Consider the following 17205-nt stretch of genomic DNA (forward strand, 5'->3'; position numbering starts at 1 on the left):
CCATACAAAATATCAAAACTATTGATGTGAGATCGACCTTACATAAATCTTGAGAATGATTTGGTTCATTTTGCATCATTCCACTTCCAATACACCCAAGATTAAACAATTTTAAGCTATAGTTAAAAAGTTATTGTCCTACTAATAGTCATCTATTTGTTGACCATAAAAATCTACAAAATCCTTTTACAATACTTGATTCTCAAATTTTTAAATTCTATCATATAATTTGTTACATATTCTATCACAACTATAAATTAAATTAATTGAAAAATATTGCTTCATTAACCTTAATTTTTGAAAAGAAATATTCTTTTATTTTCTCTTCAACTTTTAGTTTCTAAATTATAATCAATGCTAATTTACTACATGCTACCCTCTAATCTAACTAAGATTAGAGATATCATGATATGCTTATTATGAAAGACCTTAATTTGATGGTTAACTTTATGTCATAAATTATTTTTGTGAGAATCATATATTTAAAAATATCTTCCAAACACTCAAACATTTTATAATCATATTGTTGACTTCGTGAACGTTAAATTTTCTTCTTTTTCTTCTTCTTCATAAAAGACAATCTTCCTAAAAATTTAATCATATTTTAAAATTTTTCAATAGAATTGTACCACCATCAAAGATACAATCTTTATATAGGACCTTCCCTTCCATTTGGACAATTTCTTTGTTCCAACCTCGTACAATTCCCACATAGTAGTTTGTGGGCCACACAAACATAACTTGAATTCTTGAACTCTTCAACAACTACCATTGTGCACAAACCAGACAAAATCATAGAATCATACTTTCATTACCTATATCGTTGGTCCTAACCTTAGTCTCTTTTCGCACACACCTCATTGAATATTCGCGCTTCTAACCTGATCTGCCTTCATTTCATGATAATCAGGCTTTGCAATTTATTAGGATCTCTTCGAGTTTTTGTATGTTTTTTTCTTGGGTGTCGAGTTGTATCTGGCTCAGATAGGTATTTATTTTAATCTTCTCTCAGTTGAGTTGAGATATCATCGTTGACCAATGTAATGATGAAATGGGTTTATTTCAGGAGCTGACTGACGTTATTGGGTTCTTTTTATAATCTCCTATTATAAGAGAAAGAGGATTCGAAAGGAGAGATTGATAAGGGGTATGTTTGTTTTGTAATGCATTCATTTTGTCTCGTTAATTTTGGTTTTGAATTTTAAACGAATGAATGCACTGAAATATGAATCAATATCTGAACGTTCTGTGATGTTTTAATCAATTAATTTGCATATGTTGTAGCTGGACAATTTATGAATTCTGCATACAGTAGTTGTTAAGTCGAATATGGGTAGCCCATTTAATTGCTTTTTGATACCCATTTGCTCTTTCATTTTTTTGGGACGTTGCATACAATATGTTGTGATTTACAGAGGTCTAGCCAGTTCAGGCGTTTGGGGATTTTGCTTCTGCAGATTGCTTTGATTATTATTCTGTAAAATGGGAATAGGAAATTGCATAATTTTGTTTACGTTCCTGGAGATTATTTTATTGCATAAAGATTAGAAACAAATCGAAAAGCCGACACATCATCCCTCCCTCCTTCGGCTCTGCTGCAGGGACTAAGGGGTAATTCCTCTGCCAAAATCTGCCTAGGACTTGTACCTGGTCTCATCTCTTATTTCATTATACGATACCCAATCTGGTAGGGAAGATCCTTTTCCTAGTAGGAAGAGATGGAATTGCTGGTCTTTTGCTTCCGGTAGAGCCGGAGTATTTTTCACTGATGTTAGGTGCACTCCCCAGGTCGTAGTCAGATTGTCCGTGAAGGCAACAGATAAGCACATTCATGCATTTGGGCCAGTTAGCCTCCGTGGCTCAAATCAAACAAAGTTAAAGGATACACGTTTTAAAAGCTCAAGCCGTTGAATAGTAATAGAGCCCTCACCAGCGAACTGCAGCCAGGTCACAGGTACACCTTCTTAACTGCATATATGCTAATTTTTGTCGGACGACTCTTAAACCAAAGACCAAAGAGAGGGTTGATCGGCATAGGATTTGGATCCACATTAAAAGCCCAAGGTTAAGCAGACTTAGGGAGAGCAATTGCTTCAGTTGATTTTTGAAGTTTAAGTATTACTGAAAACAACATATTCGTTCTTGGTTTGTCAGTGAATGGAATCTCAGTAATGTTTCGATCAAACTAAATGGATAAAGGAAGAGAAGAAGAGAAGCAAGTCGATCAATTTGGCATAGTGCTGGAAATTGTATAGAATTTTGCTAATTTTACAGTATTTAGATCTCAACATTGAACATGGCATATGCTACTTAAAGTTAGTTTTTCTCGAGTTTATAGTAGCCAACCAAAACCCAACGTCAAACATTTCATTGCAGGATTTATTGCTCTTTAGTTTTGAATCACAATAACTGCTCTGTTCTTTTTCTTCTTGCTTCCCACCATTTTTTACAATATCCATTTTTCCTAAGTCTTTCTACAAAGGTCAAATTACAGTGATTCTTGGTGTTGTTACGGGTTATTTTAGGTAACACAACAACTATTCTCTCACTCTATGAACTTTCAGGACACTGGTGTTCTCTTCAGGACGAAAGGCCTTGTTTTCAAGCAAGGGACTCGTTTAGTTAGAATTTACACTGCTCGCTACATACTTTCCGAGGAGGTGCTGCATGTTGGATTTCTGATTTATGGGCTGAGCTTTATTGGGTTTATCCTATCTTATAAAATACTATTGTCTTGTTCAAGATAAATGCTGATCCGATTTAAGATTATGAAACACAATCTAAGCTAGTTAAAATCAGGTAACTAAGTAAACGTATGGTTTGCATCACTGGGTAAGGTGACTTAAGAGACTTTCACACCCTCCTAAGATACTACTCTGTAAGAAAGTAAGTGCAGGTACAGAATGAAGCAGATGCATAGGGTCCAAGGGTGATCCAAGACACTGTGGAACCATAAGCAGCTTAGGACAGTCCCTACCTGACAGATTTGGTTTCAACTGAACTTATCAAGCTTGCATGACATAAGATTAACCTGTTTGGTCCAAACAGAGCTATGAGGGTAGCTGAACACAATCCACATTTGACAGATTAGCAGATTCTAGCAGATCCAAGGAAAATCATATATATTTGGGATTCTGTCCTTTTAAAGTTTTGAGTTTTTGGGATCTCCGTTAAGTCTAATTTCTGATATTTGGCATAAATACCCTCCTTTGGGGTCATGTAATTTCAGAGTTTTGGAGTTTTATGTTGTTTGTGCAGCTGAGTAAGAAGCAAGTTGCAAAGCAAGGCAATCATGGTAGAGTATTGTGGAAGTGCTTTGAAGTTCCACAATGTTTTTGGAGATCTCTTTGAAGTGAATTGGTTTGTAAATATTGGAAGGAGACCATATTTACCCTGATTGGGTTTCTCCAGGGTAATCTCTAGTGTTGAATTTATGTTTTCTTGCAGGTTTCAGTTCTCTAGTTGTTTTCAGTTCATGTTTTGCAATATTACAAAAATCACAGCACCTGATCATCACAATTCTAAGGTAATTTAATGGCCTTTAAGCAAAGAACTTAGATGACACCAAGAAAAGTTCATAAATCAGACTCTCATAATTTAAAAATTTGTATTAGTGAGTTAGCAACAAAATATTTATGTTAATGAGTAATGACAAATCAATTGCAGTTGGCCACTTTCTAGCTAAGATATAGAGCTTTTCTCCAAGAAAGAGCGAACTACAGGATAAGTGTGACCAATTAGTAGTTATATTTGATTTAAGACGCCTTAGGAAGAGAATTGACTGACTGTCATTTTGCAGTTTTTATGTCTGTTTGTTATAAGCAAATTTCTGTACAAATTGCTGGATGTTACAGTGGTGGAGGATCCTGATTTCCAACTCCTGTATCCAGTGTGTATTTCAATCCAACTGAGCCATACTTATCTTGTGATTTGTTTTTTTCCATGTTTTATAATTTAAAGGGTAGTTTAAATTTAATTTGATACAAAGCTATTGGTTTTCAATTTTGATCTTACTCGTCCAACCTATTTGCATTTACAGAAGAAATAGAGACATTATTTAGGATACCTATTGTTTCTGAAATTCTGATTAGGCTTTGCAGAGTGGTGGATTTCAGTGGCAGATGTTTTAAGACCCACTTCCCCGGAGAGGTGAATCCACACTTGTTATATATTTCTAGTTATTCTCCTTCTTAGGGAATTACCAAATTTTATGTGCAAGCTGATGTAATATTTGTGCATGGTTTATTTTCAATTAGGTCGGCATGTGCTCAAACCAGTGATGGCTGTGGCAGCTTTTAAATCAACTTCTAAAAGATCCTTAGTTGGGCCACGAGAAAGGAGTGCGGCCACAACAGACAAAGGAAGATCAGATTCCTCTCAAAATGGAGCCCACAGGAGATCAAGGAGCAATGATGCTTCAGATAATTTTTCTCAATCCTCCTCATCAGCAGACATTCTTCTGAATGGCCAAATGGATTTTGGAAGCACGACACTAAATCCCCTTTTTAGAGGATCCACAGTACTTGAAGAAGCCTCCAGACTCCTAGAGCAAAGCAAGGGGGATTCAAGTCAAAGAAGAGGGAGATCATTGTCTCGTATTAGACCTAATGATGTCAATAACTGTCAATCTGAGGCTGTAAATGAGCAGAGGAGAGGACGTTCAGTGTCTCGGAACCACTCCATTCATCCTCAAACTACATCTAATCAGAAGGCTAATGCAGCTAGTGAACGAAGAGGAAGATCTCTATCTTGTTGCAAACATTACGAATCAGAGGTATAGTTTGACTGATTTTTATTCCTATTCTTCAAGCATTTAATGCTGATGTTGGCACATTCACAATATTTTCTCCATCAGAACTTTTGCACTTTTTGCAATGTCATATTTTAGATTAATAAAGATGGATACAATTTCTAGCTTATGTAAGTTATCTTTAATACACATGCTATTCTTATTCATTACTGTCAGAGTGACATGGATCAAGCGTCTAGTAGGATGGGGCAAGGTCAAGTCAAAAACATTGGCATTGTTGAAAATAAAAGATACAATCGAAATAAGCCCGCCAGAGATCAAGTCAACCTGCAGCAGGGGTTACGGAGATGCTCAAATCAACAAAATGTTTCAGAATCCTTGGATGGCTATTCTGTAAGTCCTTCATATCGACTGCTCTACATGTCAAGAAAAATAAAAGTTTGAGTTAAACTTTTTCTGCAAGGAAATGTAAAATGGAACATTTTCTTTAATATGTGTACTTGTGTAGAACCATCCAACACATAAGTTTTGTACATATAAAGTCATTTTGTTCATCAAAAGTTGAGCATTTGATTTGCTATTCTCTGAGATCCATAGAATCTCCTAAAATATTTGATATGTGTGTGTCTAAAGTAGCCATGTTAGTAAAAATTGAACCAAATTTTTTTTACTATCTCATGGTAGTTGTGTCTCTGTTTAAATGCAGCTGAAATTTTGTCTTGAGAAATATTATAGAGATTCTATTTGCTTTCTACTATATGGAAAACAGAAAATCCAATTTAAAATTAGTTTTCCTATTCTTTGAAATATTGAATTTGTTTTCTGACTTTCTTCAAAAGTTTTTGCATCACTGCAAGTTCTTAACATTTAACAGATGCGTGCAATCTGATTTTGTTTAACAGAGCTGTGTCTCATCAGTGACTGATAATGAAAAGTCATCTATACATCCAGATGTTTGTGTGGAAGAGAAGACAATCAAATCTGTTTGTGAACAGATAAAGGTTTAATTTTTCTACCATAATGAGCAATTAAGCAGGCATGCAGTTGTTGATCATGTGGAAATGCCATAGCTCAAAACAGTGCTCACTCTTATTAGCATGTTTGAAGTGTGCCATATCCAAGTTAACAATATAGTACATATGATAGGTCTTATGTGTTTCATTCTTTGCAATTTAATCCGGTATCTGCTTTCTTCCTCCCTTTAAATAGATTCTGACTTAAAGCTTACTGCAATTCATTTTCATTATTTCAGAGTGATCATCCTACTGGAGACACAGATGCTTCAGGACTAAATGAAGCTATTCGATCAGAAGTCCAGCGTGCTGTTGCTGAAATTAAATTTGACCTTGAACAAGTAAGTTTCATATAGGCTCATCAGTCTTATATGTAAGATCTATGTGTGAACCGTCAATTATACTTATACATATTCTGTTTCAGGTTTGATTACTGTCCTACATGGCAATAATAGAGTAACTTGTATTGTAACTGACTTGATTTGAATAACAATTTTCCAATAATAAGAACTACAACAATGACCACACTAAATCAACCTATGCTATATCTAATGCCTTTTAAGAGAGTCAAGCTTGACATATAGGTTTATGACGGTCTGATTGAGGTTGAAAAGCAGCAACAAGTTGCTGAAACATCTCTTAAAGCATACTTTTGAATAGATTGTTTCAAAGGAGAGCCAAAGGACTATTTTCTTCAGTTGGAAATGGCGGACCTTTTTTTGGCTTATAAGAGTCCTAGTCCTTGTTTTTGTAGAAGAAACAAGGCTTCTTTTGTTTCTTGGGATTCGTTCTGCCGAAAGCTCAGTTATACCCTACTTGGCAGAATATCCAATAGAGGCAGGGACAAAGCTTGGGTTCAGACCTTTTGGATTTTAGAGATTACATATTGTTCTATATTCCCATGATGGTCCTGGGATGTCACATTTGGACTGTCTGCCTAGCAATCCCAGTAAGAAGCTTGCCAAATTTGAGGTTAATAATCTTTCATTGTAAAGCTTCTGGTAGAAAACTGTGTAGAGCTATTTTGCATCATGCACTGTGGAAGAAAACTATATGCAGTTTTCTACCAGAAGCTTTACAATTCATTACATGGACTGTGTAAATATCATGTCCTTAGTCAAGGATCTTGTTAATTCTTGCAAAGGTCCTTAAATATTTGAGCTAAAGAAAAAGGATTAATAAAGGAAACGAGTCCACCTCTTTAAAGGAGGAGAAGCTGAAGTAAAATAAACACAGAAGGGAAAACTTCACTTCTAAGCAGAAGAATAGTAAAGCTACCATGAAGAATCAAATGCAAATTTGCAAACATTGCAAAATTAATTGCTTCTGTGCTGGAAACTCCATTTGTAAATGCACCAATAGAACAAGAAGCAGATCCCTCAGAAAACCTTGATCTCTTGAATAAAAAAAAGGGAATGCATGTGAATTGGAAAAAAATGTTGAAGGTTTAAGCCATTATAAGGCTAAGTCACATTAGTCATGGATAAGGAATGGTAGAACATATCTATATCTTTTAGATTAAGTGAGCAATGGTTCATGCAGCCGCTTGGTTCAAAGATTGGACCTTCAGACATATAAGGATTTAGAATGTTTCACAGTAGGATAGTTAAATAAAGATGTGGAGATGAGAGTAACTTACTAGTGCAATTTTAGTTTGCCTTCGCAGCCCAATTTATTTGTGGGATTAGGTATGATGTAGATCCATTGAATGTGAACAAGGCTTTTTAGCAGCCTTTACTTTTAGAAATGAGATGCCATTTTCATATAAATAGAAAGTGTCACTTGATCAAGGGAAACATTATCTCATTTATACATATAAAGTCAAATGGTCAATCTTTTTGACATCAACTGCTTTAGACAAGAAGCTGATCAATACAACAAAAGATTCATTTTACTTGTACTAAAATTGAAGAAGGAAACACATGCTGGAGCAAAGTCTGTCAAAGTCTGTTCATTTGGGAAAGGTAGATAACTGAAAATTTTGTACAAGAGCTATACAAGTTTTCTTAGATTTAGAGTCCAAGGGACTGACTCCCAAACAACTGATTGAGCATGATATATGGCTGCCACCAAATGTTCTTTTGCTCAATGCCATTCTCTCAAGTACCCAATTGCTAGAGAATGATGTGGTCAAAGTCAAATTCAGGAGTCTGATCAAAGCAGGGGGTGACTAGAGAGTATGCTGACTTATGCACTTTCAATATTACAATCAGGAGTCAATATCCTTCATTAAGAATCGATTTTCTCAATCAACTTCAAGAAATCAAACACTTTACCAAATTGAACCTATTCTCACATATAGATTAAGGAAGAGGATACATGGAAGGTAGCCTTTAGTTCCAAGGAAAGGAATTTTTGATTGACATGAAAATCCTCCAAAAGAAATTACATCTGATTGTAAAGATGTTTGAGTACACCAAACAGCCAATTTCCTTCTGGAGTTTATGGTCGGGGACTCTGAAATCTGCATTGGTCTAGCCAAAGTAAAAAGAAAAAACTAAAAATTGTTCACAATGGAACGATAGTAGTATCTCTCTTATTTTTATATTGTAATTATACAATATTAATAACGAAATTTCATCCTTTAAAATAGAAGTAAAAAGTTTGAATGGCCCAAGAAACTGATTTAATACAAATATAAAAAATATTTGTAAACCACCTGTGCTTGGGATTCCAATCTTATAGGAGGAATTGGAGATTGAAGATTGCTGATGGTATAATTTATGCGTTAGCAGCTGTCCTCATGAATGAAGATATGCGTATCACATTCCACACAAGAACTTTTTCATTCTATCCTAAATTGTCACCCATATGACAAGCAGCTTTATGCTCTAGAGTCTAGATCGAGCAGTGAAGATTTGGAGGGGCTGCATATTGGCTAAAGAAATACTGAACCATACTGACTACAAACCTTTTGCAATTATGCATTCCAAATTGCAACAAGCACGCTATATGAATTTGTTACCATATGTACAGTAAGTTTATTTAATTATGATGCATGAGTGGTCAATAATATAGCTGATTGGCTATCTAGGCCTCATAGAATGTGAATGGTATCACTTCTTGCTATCAAGAAATCACAACCATTTCCATAAGAATTATTCCAAGAGCTGTACAATGAGGATGAGAATATGAAGTTTTTCCATAGCTACATTTGAAACATCCATAAGGAAAATATAATAGAAATTCACAAAGATTTATGTGCAATAAGGAATGAACATGCAGTTTCTTGGATTAGTAATGAAAAAGTACAGGAATCGCAATAGGAGTGAGTCATATGGAACTTTGAGATACTTGTTCTTTGGATTTTGTTGAGATATAGATATTAAAATTCCACATATAAATAGTACTAAAACCACATCGAATATTCCCACATTCCCCCACCTCAATCTCCGTCCTTCCAGATTATAATTTAAACTTCTATCCGACAACAGCCTGTAAAATATATAAAAATCTGAAAGAGATTCAGAATAGATGCAGTTGTTATCTTTAAATGGGAAATTATCGTAAGTTATTTTAATGTATTATGTGGTCTCAGGCTAGAAATTTGAATTATTTGCTTATGATGCTTTAAAATAACTTAATATTGTTTGAGCAGGCCATTGAAAAGAAGAGCCCATCACCACCACCTCCCAGTGGGTCCATCAGTGCACCCCAGTTTAAGAGTAAAGATGACATAAGGGAAGAATATATTGCACAGTTGCTGCAGGTAATAATCTTCACATCGTATATTTTCCAGAGAATTTGGAGATCCATATACTTTTTTGGTTTAATTCAAATATTTATTAGCAGTGCATAATGAAGAAGATGTTATCTTGGATGGTTTTATTGTCAACTTGATATTTGGAAAGGAAATTTAGTTTTAGAAATGTTTTGGGACTTTCAGTCAGAAAAACGTGCAAGGGATCTGTGGGCACAGTTTGCAGAGGAAGAGAAGCGTTGCCAGGAGCTTACGAAAATTGTGAAGAACTTACTTCCAGATCCACAATTGTCTCAAAATCAAAAACCATCGCGAACACGAAAAGTAAACTTTTGTGGCTGTTCTAGCATATATAGATAGCTAGTTTTATGTTATGTAGGCTTTTATTCATCCTTTTCAAGCATAAATCGCAAACTTTCTTGACCTCTAACAGAAAACAATCAACTTATTATTGGAAAATTAATGATTCGTTATACTGAAAAAATATTTTCTAACCAGAATAGTGCAGAGCGGCGGAAGATGTCTAAACGCTTGACAGAAGCAGCAGAAAATTATTTTGATGAGTGTGTCTCTATATCCACATTTGAAGATTCAGAGATGTCGTCCTTGGAAGAATTAGAGAATCACTCGCCTGCTCAGGATGTTAGAAGAGAAAAAGAAAGAAGTTATATGGGATCAACTCAAGACATTTCATCATACAAGGTAGCTGATGGCACTTTTTACTCTCAACAGTTTCCAGTTCATCTAGAAACTGATGGAGTAGCTCTACCCAATCTGAATTGTGAAACAAATTATAACCTTACAACACTTAACAGACAAAATTCAGAAATAACCTCAGATGTAAGTTAAATTCAACAAAAATGTCACTAACACATGACATCATCATTTTTTTGATTGATCTTCAGTAAATTTACCACAGCTTTTAAGAAATGACAAAGTCCAGTATAGATACTATATTGTAGAACATTGAGATGTTTCAGCATATGTTATTGTTTTGCCGTACTGATTAGTTATATGTACCAGGAAGCAGCAAAGAATGCTAGAATTGAACATAGCAAAAGCAACAGAAGCAGCAGTGATGGTCGCACTAGTAAGGGCAAAAGCTTGCAGAATACATCGGACTTCAGTCAAAGGAGCATTGAAAGTAAAATGTCTTTCTCAACAAGGAATCATGCAGACAAGACAAAGAACAAGAATTTAGAAAAAAAAGTGCAAAGCTTTGGAAATGCAACTCAAGAAGGTAGTATGAAAAGTAGGTTTGTTGAGTCTAGCTCAAGCTATCAGGATGATGAATTTTTGTCGCGTGCATACAATGATGCTATCCTCATTGAAAATCTTAAGGTCAAGAGCATAATTGATTTTGGAGGTCTCCTTCTGTGCAACAAGCTACATATTTGAGATTTTGTAATTTTAAATGGTAATAAATATTTTGTGCTTGCAATCCGATTAAAGAGAAGAAGAAATGAAGCAATTATCTTTCTGAACTACTTTTCAACTGTGTGGAACCAGATGATGGATGACAATATTATCTAAGTAGAGTCAGTGTATTGTTCTGTTTGACCTTTTGTACTTTGATGGTCATTTATCTTGTTCAATGTTTTATATCAGCTTTCATAGTGTGTGCTTATTTGTAGTGCCTACAATTGTAAAATTTTGCAGCTAATCCTGCAAAATAGAGAAAAGATCTAGCTGGAAAATAAAAGAAAAACTTGCAGAGAAAATCAGAAGAACAAATGAAAGCAATTAAACCATTTTCATTATAAAATCTGTATGAATTACAAATTATATATAGATGTAATTTCTGAAGATGAGACTGAAGAGACGAAGAGAAAACTCCTTGGTTAGCATTACATGCACAACATGCAAAACATGCAACGTCTGTTGTGATTACGGTGCAAACTGTGCTCTCACCATAAATCACGGAGCAAACAGAAGTTATGCGCTAACAACAATAGTCGAGATTCAGCTGTGAGGGCATTCTAACCAAAGTTTTCATATTATTAGTAGCTTGTTAGGAAGTTTTGTGAAACATGCCCCTCTGTGCCTACACTACATGTACATACTTTCTTTGATATGCGTGCCGAGTCTGAAGGGTATTTGTTCTGCCTAGTTACTAAGGACATTCATTGAGCTCATTTTTCAATTTCACACGCTATCCTGAAGGGTATCTGTTCTGCCAAGTTACTAAGGACATTCATTGAGCTCATTTTTCAATTTCACACACTATCAAGTTTGAGTGTTTGCATCTGAACATGTCATCTTGTCATTCCTTGCCAAAGGGAATGCAAGAGGTTTTACACAATGCTCTCTCTTTTTCACGCTATAACAATTTCTTTTTCCATTGCTGCAAATGTATCAGACAAGGAGGTTGCATTCAATTAATCTATTTTGGCACTTCTCTCCAAGAATCCATTCTATTGTTATCACGTACATATTTTGTTATTTTGCTTCACCTTAATTATTATTCTGTTTTGCGTTTCGAAGGTGGTATTTTGATCATATGAGAATTTGATTTTATGTAGTAGACTTTTTGGCTTGAATAAGATCAAGCAATGTAAGTATATCATCCAAGAATATAGATAGAAAGAAATTAATGACGAACAGTTCAGGGAGAACTGAACCATACAAATAAGTGACCAAATTCAAGTCTCTCTAAAGCAGTGTTGTAGTTCTTAAAGCTATAATGTCTTCGATGTGTAAGCATGCTTACTTAATGGATTTTCTGTGGTAGCATTCCATTTACACGCCAATTGCATGGTGCTGTCGTTGTTCTCGTATGCTTTTAAAACGTAGAATCATTTGTCACGAGGTCGCAACAAGAAAAGTCGTAATTAGAATGTTGTGGGGCAGAATGTGTAGACAAAGTTCTTTAACCTCGTGTAGACAGATTCAATTGCAGAGGTGGCAGGCAGGAGTAAAAGAATTTTAATGAAGTTTATGAGATCAAGCCGTCAAAAAGGACCAAAAGTCACAACATTAATATACTTTTAAATTTTGAATTGTGACAGAAAATTTATTTTTGGAAAATAAGTTATTTTCTTTGATATATTGTTTAGAATGAAAATTATAATAAATAAATATATTGGTTTTCACATTTAAGAAGTAAAATTCGAGAGACAATTGATGAATAAGAATATTTGGATAATAGTTATTGGGAATGTGAAATCATCTTAAGATGTAAATAAATTATTAGATTGATAGAGTTGAAATGATAATGCAAAAATCATTATTGGTCTCACTTTCTTTAATTTTGAATTATATTGTGTCGTTTTGTTAAATAGTTTGTATTTTAAGTTATTTTTATTCTTAGTCAAATACATTTTGAAACTACAAGATATATGAATTTAACACTCTTAGTTGAAGAAAAGAGAAGTAGAGGAGAAACAAAAGGTAATCCTCAACATAAGAGTGCATTATATTCGTGAAATAATAATAAAATATTAGATAAAGGTAAAAGGGAGATTGAACGTTAATCACAAAAATTGAGGTCACATAGATTGAAAGTGTAGAATTTTAATCAATAATATTCTTAGGGAAAGCTCAAAAACAAACCAAATAAAACTAATATAGCCAATTATTGAATATCGATAGGATATGATAGTGGTGAAGATTTCATTAGTGAAAAATATGTATTTTAAAAAGTCTACACTTTGAGGACAAGAAGGGATTTAGTGATAAAGCTCAAATGGATGCCCACTTAGCTAGCTTAGGAGTTTGTGGATTATGGGAATTATACTCATGAGGATCAATGAGCCAACCTAATGGAACACTATGGATGTAGCTCGACATTGATAGTTGTCTAATAGTTTGAGAGATTCATAGTTTTAAGTTTGTGGAGGTGGATTCTTGGAACTCGAGAATTTTTTTCAAGAGTTACACCTTTATGATGGTTATGAGGTAGCTTAATGAAGTTTTGTTTGGTCTAACAATTGTTTTCAAAGAGAAGCTTATACAAAATATATGATTTTGTTTGGTTATGATATAAATTTTCAATTAATGTGTCTATATATTTCTTTTAGTACAATAAGCATTGGGAAAGAAATGTTAACACATAAAGCATACCTTTTGTAATAGTCATCGTAATGAATTAGTGACGTGTAATAATCTTCATTGTTATTTGTATTTAAGATTTTGGATAAGTTTCATTTATTGTTGATCACATCTCTTATAGATGAACCTCTTTGTAATCACCACTCTAATATTTTATAGTATTATTGTTTGTTTCATAGCTCTTTTTTATTGGCGTGAAATATGTATATCACCTAATTAGTTCTTATAAAGTTCTATTTGTAGAAGCATACTTAGCTCATATATTTTTTGTTTCATGTCATAAAATGAGGACATTGTAGTGTCGTAAATTGTATCCCCTTACAATTTCACTCTTTTTTGGGCCCTTGCTTTAGAGTGCCTCCCCTAGGGTCATTTCAAGCCTATTTGGGCCTTACACTACCATATTGTTGTCATATGTCAAGATTGAGATCCTATGTCCTAGACATTGGTACTTTGCCACTACCCTTTTTAGTCCCTTTTGAGTGGACTCTGACACCTAGTGCCCTAGTCCTGCAAGATTTTCTCCCCTTAAACCATATCACGAAATAAGTTAAATGCTCATATTTGCAATAATATAAAAATGAAAGATAATAATTCAATATTTACATAAAATGCTAAATATTAGATAATCCATGGAATCTTAAGATAATTAGACATTTTTTGGGGATATTTGTTCACAAAACAATCATCTATACAAATAAAAACATAGTAGATGCATTCCACAGATCAATTTTTTCCTAAAGGATGTTTAAGACCATGTCATTTCGTTTTAATGTAAATGTAATGGCATGGCAAAAGTAAAGGAAGTTTTACCCATCTCATTAATTGGCCCTCAATTTGCCAATGTAAATATAGACTTTTTGGCATTCTTCCCAAGTTTGATACCCCTAGCCCTTGGAGACTATCCACCACTAGGGATTTTGGACCTACAATTCAGATCACCAACAAAACCAGTACTTGATAGGAATATGTTTAATATTGTTCTATTGTAATTGAATAAATTGAAAGAATAAGTTCAAAGAATAGTTGTGATTTATAAATTAGGTGAAAGATCTCATCCCAAATATAGGAATATAATTTCTCTATTACTGATGTATGAACGACATAACCTTTGATTCCCAAAAGAGATATGTAAGAAAATATATTACAAATGAACCCCTCAAAGTTTGGGTAGGGGTCTAAGAATAACTTTGACATTGGGAGCTTACAACATTCTAGTGTGATTATATGAGTTGTGACATAGAGTTGTCACCACGACTATGGTTAGCAAAGCTATAAAGTTGACACTTATAAGTTAATTTTAAGATGTTTGGTAGAGTTAATTAATACTTGTTCTGATTAAGTAAATTGGGATAGGGCCCAAAACCTTACATAATAGCCAACCAAGTGGAACCGAGGGATCTCACTAGCAATGAGACAACCACAAACAAAAAAAGCATAGGCACTTTTTTGAAAGAGACGCTTTTGGTCGGAGCAACAAACCGGTTGATTGTAGAGAGAAATTCATGAGAGGAGAGATTGAGAAGAAGGAGAAGAAGAGAGAGAAAGATTTTAACTAGAGTTGGGAATTGGTGGGAGACAAGGGTCTCGACCCTGAACAACAAAAATCTCTTTCACCTACCTCAAAAGAGTAAGGGCAGAAGAAGAGCCTTTCCTCCTTTGACGAACAACCATCTAAGAAATACTATCATCCAACCCCCCAAAAGCAGGGAAAACAAGGGGTGATCCCAAAACTAGAGGATCAACAACAATTAGAGTGGGGGCAACAAGAGTACAAGTCAAATCAGCAACCACCAAAGAAGGCGATAGATGGGAGGGAGTAACCTGCATAGCAAGAGAAGACTAGGAACAAAAGAAGGCTCCAAAGAAATATTAGGAATCATTGAAGGAATGTTTGGGCACGAAAGGGTCACACCCATATCATGGTGCTTAGTAGTAACTTGGTTGAAGAACATTGCAGTGGAACTCTCAATAGTTAAGTGATCTTCTTTAGCATCCTTCCACTAAGTAGCAATACATTTCCAACATGCCAAAGAGCACTCTAAAGCCAAATGACCAGTAGTAAAGAAATGACGACAACGAAAGGGGAGGCCCTTATAATCCAACGTTTGCATCCAAGGCTTGTCCACGACCATCAAAACCATGTCCCCATGAAGAGGTTTGGAGACGTCGATATCAATGAGAATGTGAGCAAAGGTGGGGTGTCCCAAGTGAGAAGTGAAATAATCAACCTTCAAAAAATAGCCAATAGAGTTGTCAATGTCCTCATAACAAGCATCCTCCAAAAAATAGAGAGGAAGATTAGGCATTCTGACACAAATTAAATGCATCAATAGAGGCTCGATAATGAGATTAAAAGAGGGAGTCTAGTGTTTGATGGAAATCAAATGCTCTCCCTAATCCCAAGGAAGTCCCAACACAATATTCTGATCCTCAGATGAAACACACTCAACATGAAAAAAATATTTGAATAGGGAAAAAGTTTAATCTTACCCAAAACCAAAGGCTTCCAAGAGGTTAGATCCTAGCTATGCAGGTTAGGAAGAGTAGGCTGAGAGACGGGAAACAACACACCAATTCACAACTCTGCAAGAAATCTTTGTTTTTTTTAACTTCCTTGCCACAAACGATGATAGGAGAGGATTTGGTACAAGATAGAGGTCTAAATGTGTGTTGGCAGCAAGTAGGACCATGATTTGCAACATTGACTTGCCCTAACCCTGACCTAGGGTTGGCAGAGTTCACAAGCATTGACTCAACACTTTTAGGAGCCTCCATGTCGGAAACCTCCTTCACACCATGAGTAGCCTCCCCACCCGACTCAACAATGGGAGCAATAGGGAAGGCAACACACTTAGATGTCTTGACAACATCACCATCAAATACAAGGTGCAAGGAATAAGTGGGAAAGGCATTTTTGAAAAATCTTCCTTTATTATCTAATACTATATAGTTACTCATCATTTGAAAGAATACTTTAGCTAATGAATTAATACTTATTATGGATTGAAAAATAAATAATAATAACCAAAAGATGTTTGTTTCATTATAACTTGGAAACTTATAGGAGTTATATATATGAATACAATTAGAATGTTTGGATATCAATTTTACGGTGTCCTTGAAGGATGGAATAGGTGCTGCCAAGTTTTGACTAAATCATTTGAATAACTTTTCCTCTGTACTTCGTCATCTTGCTTCTCATTATTTTCAAAAGGCATTGGAAGCTTCTCGTACGTGGTTGCTACCAATCAGTTGAAGTTGATGGAATTTTAAGGAAGTTTCGATTGGACTAAATTAGCAGTGAGGTCATGCACATCATATCCTTCCAAACCTGAAACTTATAATGCCTTAATTTCCTTGTTTCTATATTTAGCTCGGATGGCTATAATTGTCTTTTCAACTGGGTCCTACTCGGCAAACAAAAAAACCTTTTCATGAAGGCTCAACAGTCAAGAAAAAAACACCATGATCCTATCGTAATGTCTAAATTGCACAACTTATAGCTATTAATACAAATCTCAAAAACAGATAATATGTGTTGATGTATTTGGAAAACTTCTTTGTGAAATACTGTATATGTGGAAAAACGTAGAAATCAATACTTTCAATGATAACATGATCAAGCAAATGATACGATCAGTAAATGAATGATACGTTTATGCCCAAATTAAAAAATGGTTTGGAGTACA

The 17205-nt window shown here is 34.7% G+C and overlaps 1 protein-coding gene across 7 annotated transcripts; it reads left to right on the forward strand.

Moving 5' to 3' along the window:
* The first annotated feature begins 691 nt into the window (after nt 1-691).
* On the forward strand, nt 692-10947 carry LOC131076867 (uncharacterized). Of its 7 annotated transcripts, none has more exons than XM_058014205.2 (12): nt 692-988; nt 1067-1147; nt 1602-1954; nt 4092-4149; nt 4257-4774; nt 4967-5143; nt 5653-5751; nt 6003-6104; nt 9362-9472; nt 9650-9787; nt 9962-10303; nt 10487-10947. In XM_058014205.2, the coding sequence occupies exons 5-12, from the start codon at nt 4280-4282 to the stop codon at nt 10859-10861; spliced, it is 1839 nt and encodes a 612-aa protein (XP_057870188.1). In that variant the 5' UTR covers nt 692-988; nt 1067-1147; nt 1602-1954; nt 4092-4149; nt 4257-4279; the 3' UTR covers nt 10862-10947. The 7 variants fall into 7 exon arrangements, with proteins under 7 accessions (XP_057870188.1, XP_057870189.1, XP_057870191.1 ...); XM_058014206.2 differs by lacking the exon at nt 1602-1954 and adding an exon at nt 3800-3889; XM_058014208.2 differs by lacking the exon at nt 1602-1954 and adding an exon at nt 3800-3889 and having other exon boundaries at nt 4101-4149.
* The last annotated feature ends 6258 nt before the right edge of the window (nt 10948-17205 follow it).

The sequence above is a fragment of the Cryptomeria japonica genome, chromosome 10 (assembly GCF_030272615.1).
Source record: "Cryptomeria japonica chromosome 10, Sugi_1.0, whole genome shotgun sequence".
Lineage (NCBI taxonomy): Eukaryota > Viridiplantae > Streptophyta > Pinopsida > Cupressales > Cupressaceae > Cryptomeria > Cryptomeria japonica.

Excerpts from the sequence above, each read along its gene's own strand:
- LOC131076867 (XM_058014205.2), top strand. The coding sequence starts at position 4,280 with ATGGCTGTGGCAGCTTTTAAATCAACTTCTAAAAGATCCTTAGTTGGG. Across the intron at positions 5,752-6,002 it reads CTGTTTGTGAACAGATAAAG|AGTGATCATCCTACTGGAGA; the intron begins GTTTAATTTTTC and ends TCATTATTTCAG. Across the intron at positions 10,304-10,486 it reads ATTCAGAAATAACCTCAGAT|GAAGCAGCAAAGAATGCTAG; the intron begins GTAAGTTAAATT and ends TATATGTACCAG.